The sequence below is a fragment of the Thermobia domestica genome, chromosome 3, assembly GCF_964235325.1.
Source record: "Thermobia domestica chromosome 3, izTheDome1.hap1.1, whole genome shotgun sequence".
Taxonomy (NCBI): Eukaryota; Metazoa; Arthropoda; class Insecta; order Zygentoma; family Lepismatidae; genus Thermobia; species Thermobia domestica.
Window position 1 is genome coordinate 7,445,793 of NC_137456.1, and position 20,666 is coordinate 7,466,458.

A 20,666-nucleotide genomic window follows, 5' to 3' on the forward strand; every position below is an offset into this window, starting at 1 on the left:
CCATAACGTATTATTATCGCTTTCAATGGAAAAATAGGAAGGTGGGGGGAAGTATTGTTATGGTAGTGCATGTCTGTCTCTGAACAATTTTCTGTTGTCACATTTATTTGGAAGAGCTAATTCTGAAGTTTCCTCTGAGGGCCTATTATAGAAGTCCGTAATTGGCCAGATGGAAAAGATCCAAAATTTCTCTCATCTAGTCAATAGCACAGTGCGTGGGATTGCTTCCATCTACTAAAACTGGAATTATCTCCACGTGTCTTTAATGCACTGCATTGTCTTCTAAACGGAGCAATATTCTACAGGAACTAATTCCTTCTAAGCCAGTTTGTCTACTTAATGGCACGGCTAAAACACTTTTTCCTTAAGATTATTCAAATAAGAATTTCCAGTAGACTAAGCGTTTCAAATATCACCAATAAGAAGTTTCAGAAAAGAATTAAATTTCTAAAACTAAACTGACTATTTAGTATAAAGTTGCACGGTAGTTTCCGGACGACAAAATTTAGATTGTTTAATCCTGTCATTTTGATTGAAAAATCACTACTACAAATACTTTAGGCTTTTACTTAGGGAATTTTTAGTTTTCTTCTATGATGAATTCCAGTACAACCGAATTCAAAATAATTTGTTTACATCAGTGTTTTTCAAACCTTGTTTACCTGAGTCATCTCTTGGGGAACTTTGCGTATTTCACGTTTTCTCCTTGCTTGCCCTTCATAGCTCTGATTCTTTTACAATTTCAGGTGCAGCAACGAATTTTCAAATTTTCAATAATAATAATAATAATAATAATAATAATAATAATAATAATAATAATAATAATAATAATAATAATAATAATAATAATAATAATAATAATAATAAACCACAAAATATCTAAAAATACACAATAATCAGGCACGTAGCCAGGATTTCGTAATAGGTGGGGGGTCCGAGACATGAAATACTGTGGTTATCACACCAGAGTTCGATTATTCTAAACTATTTTACTGGTAACATATATTGGTTCGTTTAGTCAGGATTTCGTGATGGGGAGGGGGGGGGGAGTTTGATATGAAATATTGTGGTTATCACACCAGGGGCTTGATCAATTTAAACTATTTTACTAGCAACATATATTGGTTTGTTAAGACTTTAAAATTAGGACATATTAGCAAGGGCGCCGATTTCTCTGTAAATTTGGGGGGGGGTCCATTCAGATGCAGAAAGGCATATATGAGGATTTTAAGAGAAATTGCATTCAAATATGCCAATATATTGTATATTTATAAATACAACAAAGGGGCCCACATGACCCTTGGGGGGCCGGCCCCCCAGGATCGGCGCCCATGCATGTTAGTAAGTATTTCAGCAACAAACTATGAAGAAATCTCGAATAAAAGAATATTTATAAAAATATGTTTTTAAAAAATTACAATATCTACGTTCCTTCTTCTGTTCATCCAAATATGACTATTTTCCTTTCATTATGACCTCAACTATTAAAAAAAAGTACGTATCCAATAATGTCTTGTAAAATATTTTATATCTGCGTTCCTTTCTCTGTTGAATCAAATGTTAACAGGACTTGCTTTCCATATAACTTTTTTGTTTTTATTATTCCGTCAATTACTGTCTGTTCCAAATGACAAGTTAAAGGAGCAGTAAAAAACCGTTTCTGAAATAACATGTTTGATAGTACAGGGAAGCGATGATAAAAATTTATTTTTATTTTAGCTTTATTTTTATCTTTATTTTTAACGCTGATTCTTCCTATTTCTTGTTTCTTTTTGTTTCGTCCTTCCTTATTTTTTTTTTAATTTCTGGTCTCGAAGGGGGGGGGGGTCCGGACTCCCCGGACCCACCCCTTGGCTACGTGCCTGCAATAATGGTGCAAAAATCATTCACCAGTTTTTGGCACACGCCATAAAATTAATTGCCGATATTAAGCCATATTATAAATAGCAACAAAGTCCAGTACTTGAAACCGACAAATACAGACTCCACTGGGATTGAGAAATAAGAACGGATGTCACGATGCCTGCAAATAGACCCGACGTCACTGTTATCAATAAAGTGCACCAAGAAGTAACTCTCATATGTATAACAGTACCATTGACTCATAACACAGGGGTGCCCACAAGGGGGGGCTATGACGCAAAGTGCGTCGTTGAAATATTTGGGGGGGTAAAAATCTATATAAATATGTTTGAGAGGGTGTAAAAACTAATCAAAAAGATTTTTTTTCATGGAAGAACACCTACGGATAAGCAATTGAGGGGGGGGTGCGTCATGGACATTAGGGGGGGTGGGCACCACTGCATAACATACGTACAACATTCATACACAAAAACATCTCCTAACAAGTCTAGAAAAATCAATAATACTAGAAACCTGTCATATGGTCAGAAAGTTCTCTGGAGAAGGAGAACTCTTCAAATAATATGCAGTTGCCAGAGACGGCAGTCACTTTACTAGAGCTGAAACCGATTTAAACAGAGATACAGCAATAATAATAATAATAATAATAATAATAATAATAATAATAATAATAATAATAATAATAATAATAATAATAATAATAATAATAATTTTATTACATACTGGAAATTACAGATTTATCTGTCCCATTACACTTTCCATAGAGTAGGAATAAAAACATACAAATGGTGAAAATAAACATAATGTAAAAATTGAATACAATTAACACATTCACAAAAAAGAAAGAAAAACTATACATAAATCATATACAAAACAAATCATATTTTTTAAAGAAGAAGGTAATACTCTCAGCTGCTTCTAAAATAAGTATACAAATTCATTTGAATAACACTGTAATTCTATTCAGAAAATAGCAGTAATATTAGTAAGATCATTGGCCGTTGATAGAGTTTTATATATGGGTGCATCATTGAGCCAGTGAATGGGTCTAAAAATTTTGGAATTTCTTCTATGATAGGTAGTTAGATGCAGGTCACCGTTGACAATAAATTCAAATTACCGTGAAGAATTGAGTGCAACATTTTGACATCAACAATAATCCTTCCTTCGAACAACTTCAACATACCCAATGATAATCTAAGTTCGTCTAAAGATATATCTTTACAACATTTGAATTTCCAATGTAGCCAGATATACCTTCTCTGAACTTCCTTCCCAGTATTGGCAAAACTCTTTCTCAGGCTTACATAGGAAGGTGCGCTCAGCTGCTAAACATGGACCGGATAGTGCAATCCATTGATATCTATGTCTGCAGTACATGTCCAGCATTTACATGCTTTCATTGACACATTATTGTAAGTGTATAATAAAGACTTACTTGCTGAAAACTTTTTTTTTTCTTTTTGACCACACGTTATTTGAGCAATATTCGAGATGACTTCTGAGATTAGAATAATAAGGAATAAGGCAGGTTTTCACAGAAATAAAGTCTTTGCACATCCATTTCAGAATGCCAAGATTCCTTCTCGCTTTAGAAGTTATATTCTCAACATGCTTGAAAAGTAATTTACTGTCAAGAACACCTAAATCTTTAATGGTATCTACATTATAAGTAAAGTATGTTGTAGATTGGATTTGTTTTGTTCTTGAAACTCGTTCAACAAATTTTCTTACAATTTAAAGGTAATCCTTTATTTCTAGACCAATTTAGTATTTTATTAATATTGTTCTGAATTACCAAGTAATCATCCAAATTTACAATGTTTTTTTTTTATGAATTTTCAGATCATCTCCATACATGAAATATTTACAATCTAGGTTTTCAGTTATATCTAATATAAATAAAATAAAGAGTTTGTTTGTGTGTGTGTCTGTCTGTCTATCAGTGTGTCTGTGTGTGGCCTGGGGACCAGACGAGTGGACTCAGAGTTACCAAATTTGGGTCACAGGTACCTTGGTTCAGGCCCCAGACCAAGGCGAAGCGTTCTTTTCAAAATTCGAACCGGGGGGTCTCAGGAAGGCGTTTACCTGAACATGTCAAAGTAAAAGTATTAGAAAATGACCGATATTAGTGTCGAATTCACAGTTTTCCCAGTTGCTGAGATCAATGGTGAAACTCTGATCGCATCAAGTTCCAAATTCACCCTCCTCCGCTGCGGGCTGGGGGTGGATACCGAGACATGTAAAAGGTAATCCAAAATGACCGATATTTGTGTCAAATCCATAGTTTTGGCGGTCGCTGAAATGGATAGTGATACTCCCACAGGCGTTGACTTCCAAATACAGCCCCCATGCGAAGAATGGGTATATTCAACTAGTCATTAATAAACATAAGGAAGAGAAGTGGTTCTAGGTTTGATCCTTGTGGAACACCAGAGTAAACGTTATATACATAAGAAAGACTATCTTTATATCTTACAACAAATATAAATATCAATGTTTTATCTATGTTATATCTTTGTATCTTTCTTTGATACAAATATGATGCAAACCAAGCAATAAATAAATTAGAAGATTCATAGGATTTCAATTTATACATTAAAATGTCATGCTAAACTTATCAAAGGCTTTAGAAAAATCAAAGTAGATTACATCAATCTGCCCATTACTCTAAAGAGTAGGAAAAACATCAGCCATAAAACATGTCAAGTTAGTTCTAGTTGATCTATTTTTCACAAAACTATGTTGATACATAGTGATGTTAGGACAAACGTGATTGTACAAGTAATTGTATATCAATTTATCAGAAAAATAACTAGGTATAATACGCAACAGAGAAATTTGTCTATAGTCAGTAAGGTTTTTTTCCCCATCAGTTTTAATAATACGAACAATGACAACTGTTTTCCAATGATCAGGGTAAACTGAAGTAAACAGAGTCCTGTGAAATAAGGATGTAAAAACAGGAACAACATGATGGACACAATACCTTTCAATATGAAAACAGGTATACCATGTAGACAACAGATTGATTTGGTATTGAGACTGTTTATGAGCTTTGTCACTTGCTCAGCTGTGATAATAGAGTAGAAGGATTTATTACCAGCTAAATTTAATAGATCAATAATATGAAGAGAAGGACGCTTTCAATATATAGACTCAAATAGTTGGAACCATAGAAAAATTCAGCATATTCTTGTAATTCAGTATTATTTTTACCAGCTTTGTTTTCAATGTAACCAGTTCTTAGCCAATATTTCTTTTGTATCGGTACGATATTTAATTTAACGCCTCTTTGTTACAACATTCGTAACATTTTTAATTATCAATTAGTTAGTTTACATCTGTCGCTAGCTTGCACCCACTTGTTCGCTATGAACGTCTAGCCCCCAGGGTCGCATTCTCTAGAGTGGGAACCATTGTACTATAGGATCGACATATTCTACTTCCTTTTCCTCATAATTGTTATTTTTTATTCTTCTTCTATTTCTTTTCTTATTTATCTTTAAAATTTGTTTAGTCACGAATTCTGGCAATTCATATGTGGGTCAGGTACGTGATGCTGAAGCATAACAGGACATAACATTCTACTTGTAAAATCAAGTTAGTGAAAGTGGGAAAAACAGTTCAGGATTTAAAAAAAAAAACTATCCTTTACGTTAAATGTCATTGTTCAAGAAACAAACCTTGAGAGAATTTGATAATTAAGTGGAAGAAAAGAAGATAGGTAAGACAGAACAAGCATACTAAACGTTATTTGACAAATATCTCAAAAGCTGAAGATAAAGTAGTGATGTAACAGTACACAAACGGGCAAAGGAATAATCCTTTTATCCGCAACGAATTTTTGATATTTTACGAAAATCCTGTTGAATAATGTAATTATAAATTTATATTATATTCATATATGTATATACCCACTTTGTGGAATTTTTGTATTTTTATACAACCTTTTCGGTTATTTAGTGATTGGAACTTTATATATACAAATTCCATTCAATAAATAACCGGAAAAGTTGTATAAAAATAAAAAAAAAATCCACAAAGTTTGTGCTTCTTTGTTATTTTTTGGTGGTGTCCTAAAACTATTATCAGATGAGCCTGGCATGCCTGCCTCTCTAACGGAATGCTGGGAATTACTAAAAACAAGATGGCGCCACCGTTGCAGTTTTGTACTAACATGGAGCAGCGGAGTCTCATTAGATTTCTGTTAGCTGTAGGGTTTAAACCAATCCGTCTGGTGGCAGTGCAATATGGAAAAAGTTGTTTGAATCGAACTCAAGTGTATGAGTGGGCAGATAAGTTCAAACGGGGTATAACAAGTGTTAAAGATTTGCCACACTCAGGAGACTCTGTCTGTGGAGTCACGGAGAACATTACGAGAATTGATGAATTGATACGGGAAAAAAGATATTTTACGGTGAGTGATACATACGTATTGCAGCAAAGATGAACATCAGAATGACGAACAATATAGAGGACTGATCTGACACTAATGATCATCATCTAACATAAATCTAATGACACTCCTCTGCTCCATGTTAGTGCAAACCCGCAATAGTGCCGCCATCTTGTTTCACTGATTCCCAGTATCCTGTTCGTGAGGCAGACGTGCCAGGCACATCTGATAATAATAATTCTAGGACATGACCCAAAAATAACAAAGAAGCACAAATTTGTTGGAAATTTTGTACTTTTTATACTTTTCCGGTTATTTATTGAATGGATCCTGTCCTGGGAAATTCTAAGTTTAAAAAATCATACCACCATGTGTTCTATTCTCAAGTTTGAGAGCTACAGGTTGAGAAACATTTTTGACATTATGTTGCTTATTGTTCGCCGTGTAGTTCTTCTACAGAGTTGAGACATAGCTCATTTGAACGACAATGGAATTACGTTATGTAGTAGTAGTGTCTTTCTAATGGAAGTTATTGAGGAAAATTTGGTAAAATCTAAAATTATTTTAAGATTACTTAAGGGAATTGGATGGAAACACTGATTCCCAAAGTTTGTTTGTAACTTCCTTACCAAAGAAAGCACTGTCTTGTGCTGTATACCATTCGAAAGCTCGTTCAATCAGCATTCAAATGCGCTGTCTAACCTTTGTAGAATATCAAAAGTTAAAAATGGTTCACAACCTGTAGATCTCAAACCGTATGGTTACCACTACTCGTTTGTACCGACTATCATACTATTTTACCATATTGAAGTACCACCAAAAGGATGAAAACCACAAATTTTTCTGATTGGAGCAAAACCCTTGTTTCTCTTCAAATCAAGAAAAGTTTAAGTTTGGATAATTGTTAATAGATAATTTTTATTCTTTTACGTTTCTATAGATTACATACGAGATGAACTCATTGTCTAATGACAGAAACAACGAATAACTAGCAGATATCAAGCCTTAAAAATCGTACTATCTAATGATTGAGTATTTCTTTGAAAAATACAAACTATACCTTCACACAAGTATAAACTAGAAGTGTACCATCTCAACTATTTTACCCTTTCTATGCCCGCTAAGGATTTGAACGAAATCATAGACTCCCACGTTGGGAACCCTAGTGACCCCTCCAATAACTGCAGAGTCATGATTAGTATATCGTAGGAAAGCTTGTGGAACACATATTTCAATTAGGGAACACCTGTACAATTCCCGTCTTATTCATAGAAAAAGAAGAAAACAAAAAGCCTAAAATTATGAAAAATAGAATTTGGAGGCCCTGGTGACCCTTACAGCCACCCTACGCTGAAGAAATAGTGCTAATGTGTAGGCAACACACTTGTGACAATAATTTTAAAAAAAATGTATCCATTTCTGGAATGCAAAGGAAGATAAGAATTCAGAACGAAATTCTTACAAAAACCACCCTGTATATCATTTTCAAAGGGCTGTTGCAGACCGCGTTGGCAGCCTTGGTGAAGCCCCTAATTATCACGTCACATCATCTGCACATCATTTTTGCTGCACACATCTGTAGCAACAAGAATTGTGCTTCTAGATCACTTCAGTGAACTCATATCGTCTTATATGGAACCGTCCTCAAAATAAATGTAACTCATGTTAAAAAAAAAAAACTGAGACACAAAAAATGGTCAAATTCTTTCCACTCCACCCCACCCTCCTTCCCTGATATAAGCAACAAATACAAATACATTATATTACGATAGACTATTATCATGTTTCACATTCAAGTTTTTATGAGTGTACTCCCAAAATTGGGAATGCCCCCCCCAAAAAAACCTTCATGCAAAACAACAACAACAAAAACACGAAATTTCCCCCTCTTTACGCCTTGATACTCTATCACATACATAAAATGCATATCAGCAGAAAGCATCATCTCTCAGAAACACATTGATACCAAAATTATCTTCCTAAGTTAATTAGGGGCTGAACTATTCAGGTTTAAAATCTTAATACAGCAGTTGCGACAATAGCGTTCAAAGGTTACATACGACAAGAGAAGATGTAACGAGGATTCGATTGGTTGGTTAGGCGGAAAGAGTCGTTACAAAGACCAGACCATTTCTTCTCGTTTCAAGATATTGCTTACTGTAATGATAAGGCGAGCACATAGGCATAATTGAACATACAACTTGATCTCCATTTTCTCTGCTTGAAACAAATAGTAATTTCTTCAATTCTATACTATACATGCAGGTGTAACATGTGGTAGAACATTTTTTTTTTTTTTTGCTTGTGTACGAGGCGTGTTTTTTAAGTAAGGTCCGTTTTGTTGTAGACATTAGTCATTCGCGTGCATACCGCGACGAGCGTGTGCGTCTTGTACCGGCATGCCTTGGGAACAACTGTGCTCAGTTTCAACTCTGTAGCTGACGGCACGGTTGTGTACTGCGCTTTCACAATGTATAATACTATCAAGTCGCCCGCCGCGTGTGAGGTTCGCTGAATGATACGGTTTTTGTCAGCAAGAAACCTGTCTACTGCAGAAATTCATCGACAGATTTGCGAAGTGTACGGTGATACTGTTATGTGTGCAAGCAAAGTGCGTAAGTGGGTACGAGAATTCAAAAATGGCCGTGAAAACGTCCATGATGAGGACCGCTCCGGTCGCGCTTCTTCGATTACAGACGATTTGGTGGCTTCAGTTGAAGCGACGGTTCGTGAGAACAGGCGCTTCACAATAACAGGTCTCTCAAACGAATTTCCTGACATGTCGACATCAGTGCTTTACAAAATTGTTTCTGAACACCTAAAGTTTAGGAAACTGTGCCCCCGTTGGGTCCCGAAATGATGTGAAAATGGCAGTGAACTCTTGGTTATCGGAGCAGGCGGCAAGTTTTTATGAAAAGGGTATTTTGAAATTGGTTGAGAGGTATGATAAGTGTTTGAACAAACTTGGCAACTCTGTCGAAAAACAGAGTAAAGTATGTACTTTCTGAAAATAAATCTACTTTTTTGAAATAACCTTTCGTTGTGTACTTATGTTCAAACGGACCTTACTTAAAAAAAACACGTCTCGTATTATCAAAGTATTGTTATCGTTTGTAATTGTATCATATTTAGAACAGGTATTCTGAGGAACATAGAGGATAATGAAAATTGTGTAAAAACAATGTTATAAAAACCATGCATGTAAATTCCATCATTTTTCAAGTTGAGGTGTTTGACGTAAAGGCGTAAATAGAGGGAGGACACATCTTTCTAGAACACTGTTGGCCTTCCTAGTTGAATAGGTTCAAACTGTGGTGGTTGAAGGGTTCTTTCAATTGTAAGCAGTTAGGGCTCATGCTTCTCCGCCAGCAATATATCCTCGTTACGTCAATGGTCTGAGATTTAATGATGGTGATCTTAAGGTGAAACTAATTGAGAATTCTAATCTCCTTAAAGAGCAAGGGCACTTTTAACTACCCCTGTTTCTGCTGTCATAGCCCTGTGAAATGTGGTAGTCATGAGTAGTGTCAGAAACTGGAAATAATAGTCAGAGACTCTTGTTTTATAAGAGTGGTAGAGCGTTCATGTTTTATATTATGGGTCCCTCATTCGATATCAGAGTTATGATCAGAGTTATGTGCATAGGCGGCGCCAGGATTTTGGTAATGTGGGTGCAGGTTAGGATGGAACAATACATCTTAACATTCTTGCCAGAACGCCCTGCACTATTGAGCGTTAAAATCTCAAAAATAATCCCTAAGTTTTACCCAAAAAGAAGAACTAGAAAGACACGGTATGATAGCAAGTAACTTATGAGAGACTTAAGAATTCACTCAAATATATCCAAACATAAGAAACAAGAAATATACAAAATAGAAAGGATTATTATAGGAAATCTGAAAATCGAAGTTAATGTGGGTGCAGCTGCACCCACTGCATCCTCTGTGGCGCCACCTATGGTTATATGACCATGCGGTCAACAACATCATGTCCGTGAGTTTACCCAAGGTTCTCGCTTTTCTTCTACAGTATCATTCCACCAACTATTTTAGAATAATTCAATTTCATTAGTCATCCGTCTTCTCTAGCCTCGGACGTAAAACAACAAACTTCATCTCATTTATACGAAAAAATAAACTACTTGTATCGTTAAGATACGCATGAACCCACTAATAACTTATTATTAATTATTATGATGGTGGCATTATTTTTTTTCTCTCTCTCTCTCTCTTCGCAGAGTGGATATCCCGAGCGCTCACAGGAACGAGAGCTTATTCCAATGCTGTTCTGGATTCTGTATCGATCTGCTGGAGAAGTTTGCGGAGGAATTGCGCTTCACATATGAGCTAGTGAGGGTTGAGGATGGAAAGTGGGGGACTCTGGAGGTAAGACGGAGAACTACACTTCGGCTTCTTCTTCCCTGGCTCTTTTCTTGTGTTTGTGTGTATGTGTGTGTGTGTGTGTGTGTGCCGTCAGAGTTTGAGAGGCGGGAGGTGTTCAATTCTTGGTTACCAGCTTGATCTCGAAAAGAGAACCCTAAAATGACACACCCATATGAATTTCAAACGGAAACCACACAATTCTCTTTTGATGCTTGATTTCTTCCATAACAACCTGCTACAGTCTTTCCCTGAATAGAATACAGAGATTAATTTGATCTAGTTCAGCAAGAGAATGGGGAGAAAGAAAAACAAGATAAACAGAAAAAGAACAAAACACAAAGCTGATCAATTTCAGATTAGTTATTGTTATTTGTATTTCAGGATGCCGAAATAATATGAAACTTTTATATAAAATTTCTTTTCAAAATTGAAAATAAATCAAAAATAAACGCCTGGAATTCCTGAAGGTTTGTGAGATTTAATTTCTGATGAAAGTATTACCATTTCACGTATTGATAGCAGAAATGAACATACATACAAGCAAATGCACAAGATTAATCATACACACTGAATCAACCATGACGAGTACCTATTTCTAAAATGTTAGAATATATTAAACCTTCTCTATTTTTACATTCGTTGCTGTATTGTGATCCGATTTCCTTCTAATTTACGTATATGATTTCCTTGAATCCCGACTTGAATAAAACACAAAATTATTAGCTAAGAATGCGAAGTTGGAAATCTTATAATTTTGTTAACCCCTTTCGTTTTCTGCTTTATTAAGTCATGATGATTCAATTACTTGAAATATTTGCTGTAATCTACTGACGTAGATATATAATCAGGCCTGTTGTACTGTATGGTTGTGAAACATGATCGCTTACTCTGAGGAAAGAACGCAGACTGAAAGTATTTGAGAATAAAATCCTGATTCGAATTATCCGAGCCCAGAAGGAATGGGAATAGAGAATGGCGGAAACTTCATAACGAAGAACTGCATAATTTATATGGTTTACCAAACATGTCTGGGTCATCAAGTCTGGGAGGCTCAGGCGGGCAGGTCATGTAGCCAGGATGGAAGAGAATAGGAACACTTCCACGGTTTTGACTGGAAATCTAATCGGAAAACGACCATTAGGAAGACCTAGGAGCAGATAGGAGGACAATATTAAGATGGATCTCGCAGAGATAAGAATCCAAAGTAGAAACTCGATCCAGTTGGTTAAGGATAGAAGTCAATGGAAAGCTTTTGTGAACGCGGCATTGAACCTCCGGGTCATAGACCATAGACTTAGTTAATTAGTACTTTGGTTATTCTATTAACGTAAGTATTAATTATCGTGGAGTTCATAGGGTATTCAAGGGGGATTTTGATCCCTCTAGCGCTCAGGCACTAGTGCTGCAAAAGCCGGTGACAGAGAAAACTGAGAATTTTTCACCAGCTTCCCCCAAAACGCTCCCTTGGGAGTCTATTCTGGATCCACCCCTTCTTGATGCAAATCATATTAGTAAAACTTTAAAGCTACAATCTAAGGAAAGGGAGCTTTACAAAACTCTATACAAAAATTGGTACACTACATAAAATGTCTTCAGATTGTGCTGCCCCAAAATTTAGCATGTCCAATCTGTTGATTTTAACTATTTTAGAACTCTAAGCTAACGCCTTTTGCGCCACACTTTTGATAGTCCGTTTTATATTAAGAAAACTCTGGTTAATTCGAAACTGTAAAATTCGAAATATTGGATAGTAATTCGAACCAGAGTTTATTCCCATAACTTGCGTTAAGAACAATCGTAAACATCTTGGGTAGACCAAACATTTGAAGCTCCTGTTTGAATAGTTGGAAGTAATACAAGTATAGCAAGGTTTAGTACTGGACAGATTGCAAACATACGACAGGAGTTTCAACTGCACTTTCAGTTATCCAGACCCAGAGGTAGGTAAGGCCGAATCCAAGATTTCCTGACGAAGGGTGCACTAATTAACTACCACTATACTTGATTTTTTTTAAATGCCTTTAGGCATCTCTGGTGTGAATTAGAAATATTGTTTTGCTTGTTGAATCCTTCCCCTTCAACCTTCAGAAAATCGACTTAAACAAGTGTTTTTACCAAACTCCCCTTTCTTTTAATTTTCAAACTTCTTTGGGTAAGAACAGATAATTAAGTTTGTCATTTGTGTATGTTTTTTTTGTGTTTGGTCAGTGTATGTGAATATTCCACTTACGTGTTTTCCACGCTACGTGCGAGTGAATGTTGCTTGTTTTATTGTATCATGCAAATAATATACTCTCTTAACGGTGAAATCTACTGCATATTAGTTGTTTTTAATGTTCGGATCCCAAGTTAAGTTGTAGGTACATGTCTCATATAACCTCTGTGCTGAAGAGACGCTAAACTAAACTCAAGTCATATCAAAATCAAACATTATAAAATTCCAAACCATTAGCAAATTTGTTTTGATCCTGTTCTCTATGGTTAAAATGCAAGTAATATTCAAAATCAGGACTGTCATTTGAGAAAGGTAGGGGACAATTTACCTTGAGTTCAAGTAAAACATATATCTTAATCAATTGTATAATAATATATTAATAGAAAAGGAAAACTCTTAGATCAGTGAGAACCTTGCCTCTCCTCCTCCCACCAAAGCCAAATCTGAAATGAACGCTCCTGTTCAGAATGTAAGGAATATTACTTATATATTAAAATGATTAAGTTATCACACATTAAGCAATAAAATCTTGTAGTTTTCCAGATTAAGATGGTTCCTTCCTTGAGTAAGAAATGCCAAAGTATCAGTGATACGACGCTGAACTAGACTATCAGGCTCACATCTTTTACTTTGATGCTGTTACCCCAGCAAGAGGCCCTGAGGAAAGAAAACGCCGAAGAAGTAATCGGAGAACCATATATAAGCACTGAATTAATTTAGAGGATCCGTTCTTATAGCTTTGAGCAAAGAGAGGAAATTTCAACTACTGCATCTTCAAAGTAACTCATTGGTTTGAGAGAGAGAGACACAACTATTCTCCTGGGGCCGCACTGGCTTAGTGGTAGACCTCTAGTGCATGGGGTCCTGTTTTGATCCTACCTCGTACGAAATAAGCTTTGTGATGGACAAACACCGCGTGAAAGGGTTTCATCCGGTTTCTTTGGTGTCCTCCCACTTCCTTCTTTTCACCATTTCAGTCATTCTCATCATCACCGTCTCCTCTAGTATCCTGGCATAATTTACTCGTAGGACGTAAAAAAAAATGTTTCATTTACAGTAAAAACTGTCAACTTGCCCACTTCTCTAAGTTATCCACCTGCTCAACTTGGCCTGGTTCGTCTTGAACCTACATTTTCTCATAAGACATGCATTACTTATTACTCTGTAAGCTGGCCACCTGTCTATTTTGGAAGCATTGAAGCAATGTTTACCCTATGATGATAAATTTACCTACGTATATTGACCACACAAAATTCTGTTTTGCTGTTTTTTTTAACTCTTTCGTATTCCCATATGAGAGGCAGATGTTTGTATTTATGATAAGAGACAAAGAAGTATAGGTTCCCACTATTTGTTCTTGGAGGTCAATGGCCACAACACTACCCTGATAAAGAGATGGTGATGGAAGATCTGAATAAGATAGAGTACGCACAGAAATTTAGGAAATGGTTGTACGTTATTTGTGTACTCTGTCTGTTTTGGTAAAACTATTAGCTACATCGACTCATCATCGTTGGTGATCTTTAATCATTCCGGAAAATTCTCAAGGTTAAAGCTAACCATCTCAATCGTCAACTATTGGCACCTGACGTCTTGTCGAAAGGTAGCGGAGATTTTGAGATATTAATTCAATTAAGAAGTAAATTCTCAAAACATCTTTTACTCCGAAAGAAATATGTATAACTCATTAAGAAGAGGTACTATATATTATTTAAAAGTAGCTATCGTGGCATTGCTTATTAAAATCTTACAATCACGTAATACTAGAAATTCTATTCTAAAAATACACCAATCACATTTATTTTGTGTAAGTTGGCCATTTTTCAGTGGAATCGATGGTGGCCAACATAGATTTCACTGTAGCCCATTTCACTGCACATTTACGCTTAAAGATTTCATTTCATTTATATTTACGAATATCCTCGTACATCGGGGAACACCTGCTGATTTGGGCTCCTACAGGTACCATGCTGCCTGGATCCGAACTCGCTGATTGAGAGAGCCTCACAAATACTTTCCTTCAAGGAAACTCTGAATAAATTTATTACAGCTTCGGATCACACTCAAGTCTTGTGGAATGCAGGTTGGTTCTTAAATTGTGGATGCATAATCAAATAAAGACGTCACTCTTCATTGAATGTAATGAAATTTCTATTTCTCTCTCAAATCTTAATGGTGGAGGGTATGTTTTTCAGGCATTGTATTTTCGTTTCTTCACAATCGAATTTTAAAGATGCAACTTAGCTATTAGCAGGTAATCCTTACTTTGAAGCAGGGGCGCTGATTCTGGGGGGAAAGGGGGCCCGGGCCTCCCAAAGCTGATGTGCGCCCCCCCAATTGTATTTCGTCATAATTTGAATGCAATTTGTCTTAAAATCCTCATATATATACCTTCTGCTTCTGAATGCTCTCCCTCCCCAAAATTTACAGAGAAATCGGCTCCCTTGCTTTGGAGCCAGTATCTTGAAAGTAGAAATCAGTTCAGTTAAAAACATTTCTAAATTTTGAAATGGGCTACTTAACAAAATTGTGTAATACCCTTGGTTGCTCGTGTTGTTGTTGTTGTTGTCGTTGTTGTTCAGTTTTACAAACAAGGAGAAGAGGAAATAACCAGTTGTTTACAAACAAAGAAAGAAGAAAGAGTTGATTGTTTACCAACAAAAAAATATGAAGTAAAAGTTGTTAGCAAACAAGGAAAAAACAAACAACAGAAAATGTCTGAGCGTAGTGTGTAGCGAAGAATCAAAAATCTAGTTTTAAAAAAATCTGATTCTTTAAAGAATTTTCTGGTCCGCAAAATGAAGTTCTAAATATTGTTATGTAAATATTTGTTAATAATTTGTTGACAGGATGTGCACCATTTATAATGTCCAACCGTCATAAGGGAAAAAAAGAGAAAGAAAAGCAAAATTTTTCACAAAACAAGTATTAGAAGGGGATATCTTTGGATGTATTAAACAGAAGTCCTTCAACATAGTGTTGCCAACCCAATATAACATTATAATTTTTCAAATGGCATTACGTCAGATTATTACATATTTTAAATCAACATGTCAAACAAAAACATAAAATACAATATTTATTATTCAGTGGTGCAAACTAAGAATGCTATAGTATCACAAACATCCAAAGATTGCAAGCCTCTAGCACATATACAACACGACGGAGATGAACAGAATAATGCACACCGAAAGTGCTTTAGCGTTCGATGCCATGATTATGGTGTGACTAGTTTCGAATGAACAGGAACGAAGTTACCAGGCTTTAAATTTTGAATTCCTTTGAAATGTTTTATTTAGAAACAATGCTTAGATAAGTATTATATTTAGTTACTTGTATAGTTTGTAATGGTTGTGTGAATTATTTTACCGTTTACAGCACTTCGATATCTCAAACCGTTCAGGAAAAATAATAAATATTGCTTAAGTTTACGACACTGCTTTGCGAGAACTTGTAATTACAGCTATTGTATTAATGTTATAAAAGAGAAGAAAAAAATAGCAATCATTTTAAAATTGTCCACAAATACGCTATTTTCAGCAGTGTTGCGAACTTTATCAATGATGATAATATCTCCGGAACGGTTTGAGATATCGAAGTGCCGTAAACGGAAAAAAATGTTTTGTTTTCCAATTGCAAACCACTTAAGTAACTAGATATGAGACTGATCTATGCATGTTTCGCATTTCAAATAAATGCGAAGTCTCAAACCCTGGAAACTTCGTTTCTAGTCATTCAGAACAAATCATACCATGACCATGGTATCCAACACTAAGATGCTTTCGATGTGCATTATGCTGTCCTGCTAACCTCCATTGTGCTGTATGTGTATCTATTAGAGGTTCCAAACTTTGGATGTTCGTAATACTATAATATCCTTAGTTTGCAACACTGAATAATAAATGTGATATTTTAAGTTTTCGTTTGGTATGTTGATATGAAATACCGGTATATAATAATCTAACGTAGTACGATTTGAAAAAATATAACTTTATATTGGATTAACAGGACTGTTCGTTGGGTATTTCTAAATAATACATGCAAAGATGTCTCTCTTCTTATAGTCGCTGCACGCAAAGTTTCATTTTCCTTCCTCTTCTGCTGGCATAATCGTGGGACGTTAATCTTAAAGATTTCATTTCATTTTTCTTCCTTTTCTGGTTTTTCCGTTGTGACGGTTGGACATTATAAATGATGCAACCTATAAAGCAGCGTTTCCCAACCCTTTTCAACTTACGGCACACTACAGGTGTAACTTGAATTCTCGCGGCACACTCATAGATATCATTATTTGTAAATATAAAATACTATGGTATTTTTTCTATGATTACTGATCTTCGCGCAGAAAAGAAAGCTCGATCACTGGTTTTTCCCCGTGGTAAATCATTATGCATATTTTTCATTCTAATTTAAAAATAGAAAACAATTCCAATGAAATATTGGACTCAGGATTTTAAAACAAAGCTTTCTTTTTCGAAAACTGTATCCAAGTTTTCATTATGAAGAAAGATCACTAAATAATGAACGAACAAACAAATCTCTTTCAGTTTTAAAACACAAATGTAGATAATTTGTATACATGTTTGCTTTGTAGAAAGGATTGAATGATATTTTAAAATTTCAAGTTACGAAATAGTCTGCAACAATAAAGAAGCAATAATAGTCATAACAATGATAACAAATACTTATTTCAACATCAAAAATGTACAGAAAAGTAACACGGTATGAAACTTAAAATTGTAGATTCATGGTAGATGTTCATAGTAATGTGAAATACAAATATACATTTTTCCTATGTCTTGCAATTTGATTGCTATAGAGTTAATAATTTGTTTCGATTTCCTCGCGGCACACTAGCGGCCCATTCACGGCACACCGGTTGGGAAACGCTGCTATAGAGTATATAACACTAATGTTATTACATTTTTCTTTTTGATTTTTTATATTTGATTTTTCATATATTTGATATTTTTTTCTTTTTCCACAGCTAAATTTTTCAGTTTAAAATTACCAATATAGAACTATTCTTATAAATTATAGAATAACATTGGAAGCAGTTAAAAGAATTAATAAGGCATTTTATTTCCACAGAATGGGAAATGGAACGGGTTGATAGCTGACCTTGTGAATAGGAAAGCTGACATGGTGATGACGTCACTAATGATCAATGCAGAACGTGAGGCTGTGGTGGACTTCTCTATTCCTTTTATGGAGACAGGCATCGGGATTGTGGTCGCCAAAAGAACGGGAATTATCTCACCAACTGCCTTTCTTGGTAAGCTACATACTTAGTTATTAAAACAAAACGTATTTGAGAAATAGAAATGCATAGAATTTTGTATTCAATCAATGAAACCTCTGAATTTCCACCAAAAAAAAAATCAATCTTTCAACTAATACAAAATACAAATTCTGAAATTCTAGGACTTAGGATTTAGGATTTAGATTTCTGGGCTTTCGGCGTCTAAGGCCGTTTAGCCCGTCACGATTTAAGGGATGACGTCCCTCGGTGAGCAAATCCGGGGAAAGGGAAGGAAGAAAGAATTGGGGAAGGAAGGAAGCGGCCTGGGTCCTATAAGTTAGATACCACCCCGGCATTTGGCTGGTGTGAATGAGGAAAACCCAGGAAACCCTCATTCAGGGTGGCTGATCTGAAAAGCGTGTTACAATTTTTCGACCAAGTGACCCCACCGGAAATCGAACCCGGGACCGCTCGCACAGAAGGAGAGAGCGTTAGCGACTACGTTACACTCTGAAATTCTAATATACACTCAAATATAACTTACAAAATTTTAAAATTAAATTTACTGTATTGTAGTCTATATAAACAAACCAGGATTGTTTGCTAGAGTACCCATCCTTCCCAAGAGCTTGGGCGCAACTCCTCAAGTTTACCGTTATTCTGTCGGATGTCAAGGGCGCCGATCCTAGGGGGAACGAGGGGCCCCGGGCCCCTAAAGTTCATGAGGGCTCCAATATTGTATTTATGAATATACAATATTTGGCGTAATTTGAATGCAATTGTCTTAAAATCCTCATATATATAGGGTTACCTTCTGCATCTGGATGCCCCCCCCCCCAATTTACAGAGAAATCGGCGCCCTTGTCTGAGGGTGTGGTGGCTCAGTGGTTGAGCGCTTACCTTTGGTCCCTAGTTTGATCCTCGGCCAGCCAAGTTTGTGGTGGACAACATCTTGTTGATAGGTTTTCTCGTGGTATACCCGTTCTCTCCCAGCTTTCATTCCCCTATCATTCGCTTACTTTAACCTTTAAACTACGGAGGTAAATTCTTTAACCTTTAAACTACGGAGGTAATTTACCTTTAACCTTTAAACTACGGAGGTAATTTACCTTTAACCTTTAAACTACATTTAAAGCATTTTTGTAAGGGTTTACAAAGAATTCAATTCCTTCACTCCTATTTATGGAAGACACATGAAACAAAACGTTTTACAAAAGTTTTGTAGTACCATTTCGAAATCGAAATATCCGTAGTTAAGACAAGAAACGGGTTATTTTGAAAACAAAATATCCCGTTAAACATCCGTCTCCCTGAATATCATAATTTAGGGCCGTTAAAATGAAAGATTATATTTTTTCTCCCCATTATTCTTCCCCAGTGATGTCATCCTAAAATATTTGATAGATATACAGTCCATAGTTTCCAAACTTGTAGCGTACATCCTCATTCTTCCGTAAATTTAAGGTAAATATAAGGTGGACTATGAAAATATGACATGGGTATACGTCTTATAGTCCAATATATGACTAATTACGTACTTGATTTCGCTCAAAATGTCCACTGTTTCCCCCACATTTACCATTCTTTCCGGTAAGTTTACCATTCTTTGGAAACAAATTTACCATTTTGAGAGGAAACGGGAGAAACTCCAGGAAACCCACAGACACGAGTGATGTCCATGTAAAGTCTCAAAGAGACAAGGATTAAATCAGTGACTCCTTGCACGGACATGCTAGTGTTTCAACATTTTACCGCACTCGACACCGACACGTGCACAGAAAGACCAAGAGGAGCTATGAACGCCTATGCTCCTCAATGGGAATCGAACCCAGAACAGATAGCACCTTGCGATCTTAATCTAGAAACAGAGATGTAGTGTGGCACATACAAGAGTAGACAGCTTATACGCATCTAATATTTTTATAGTCTAGTACACAGAGTCAGATTTAGCCAAGGGCCACGTGGGCCCGGGACCAAGGCGGCAATTTAAAAGAATATTTGAAAAACGATAAAACTATTGAAAACACATATTTCACCAATGATTCAATAAAATAAGCGAAAGCCATTTTTTAATGGCTGTGACTACGATCATATTTTATGTAGCAGATTAATCGTAGCAAATATTGTCATACGTCAGTTGGTTATTATGGTGGTTTGATAAGTCGTCGGTGGATTTGCTGATAAGAGCGGCAGTAGGTAACTTGACACTCGTACTTTTACACATTGACGTGTATTTATTTATTTATTTATTCAAGTAATACCACACTCTCAAGAATCAAAAACTATTTGAGATCTACTCTTTCTCAGAAGAGACTGGTTCATCTAGCTGCTTTAGCCATAAAAAATGACTTGACTATTAAACTTGATTTTGATGACGTTATTAATGAGTTTGCTAATGCCAAAGCAAGACGTAAACAGTTTTGATACACAAAAGTATCAGGAACGCCATTTTGTAAATTTTTAGGTACAATAATGTAATTCTTTAATATATTTAAGATTGTTTTATATTTTGCTGTCTTTTTACACCATGTAGGCAGAAGCCAGGTAAGTTTTAACGAATCTACT

At 35.7% G+C, this 20,666-nt stretch overlaps 1 protein-coding gene across 7 annotated transcripts in view; it reads left to right on the plus strand.

Moving 5' to 3' along the window:
* Nmdar2 (glutamate ionotropic receptor NMDA type subunit 2) overlaps positions 1–20,666 on the plus strand; it is an 850,349-nt gene that overhangs the window by 764,456 nt on the left and 65,227 nt on the right. For all 7 annotated transcript variants that reach the window (XR_014130890.1, XR_014130891.1, XM_081753987.1 and 4 more), the window contains exons 8-9: positions 10,500–10,647; positions 17,951–18,134. Coding sequence is in view for 5 of the 7 variants with exons in the window: in XM_081753987.1 (XP_081610113.1) it covers positions 10,500–10,647; positions 17,951–18,134 (332 nt within the window). In the remaining 2 variants the exon portion in view is untranslated. The remainder of the gene's footprint in view (positions 1–10,499; positions 10,648–17,950; positions 18,135–20,666) is intronic.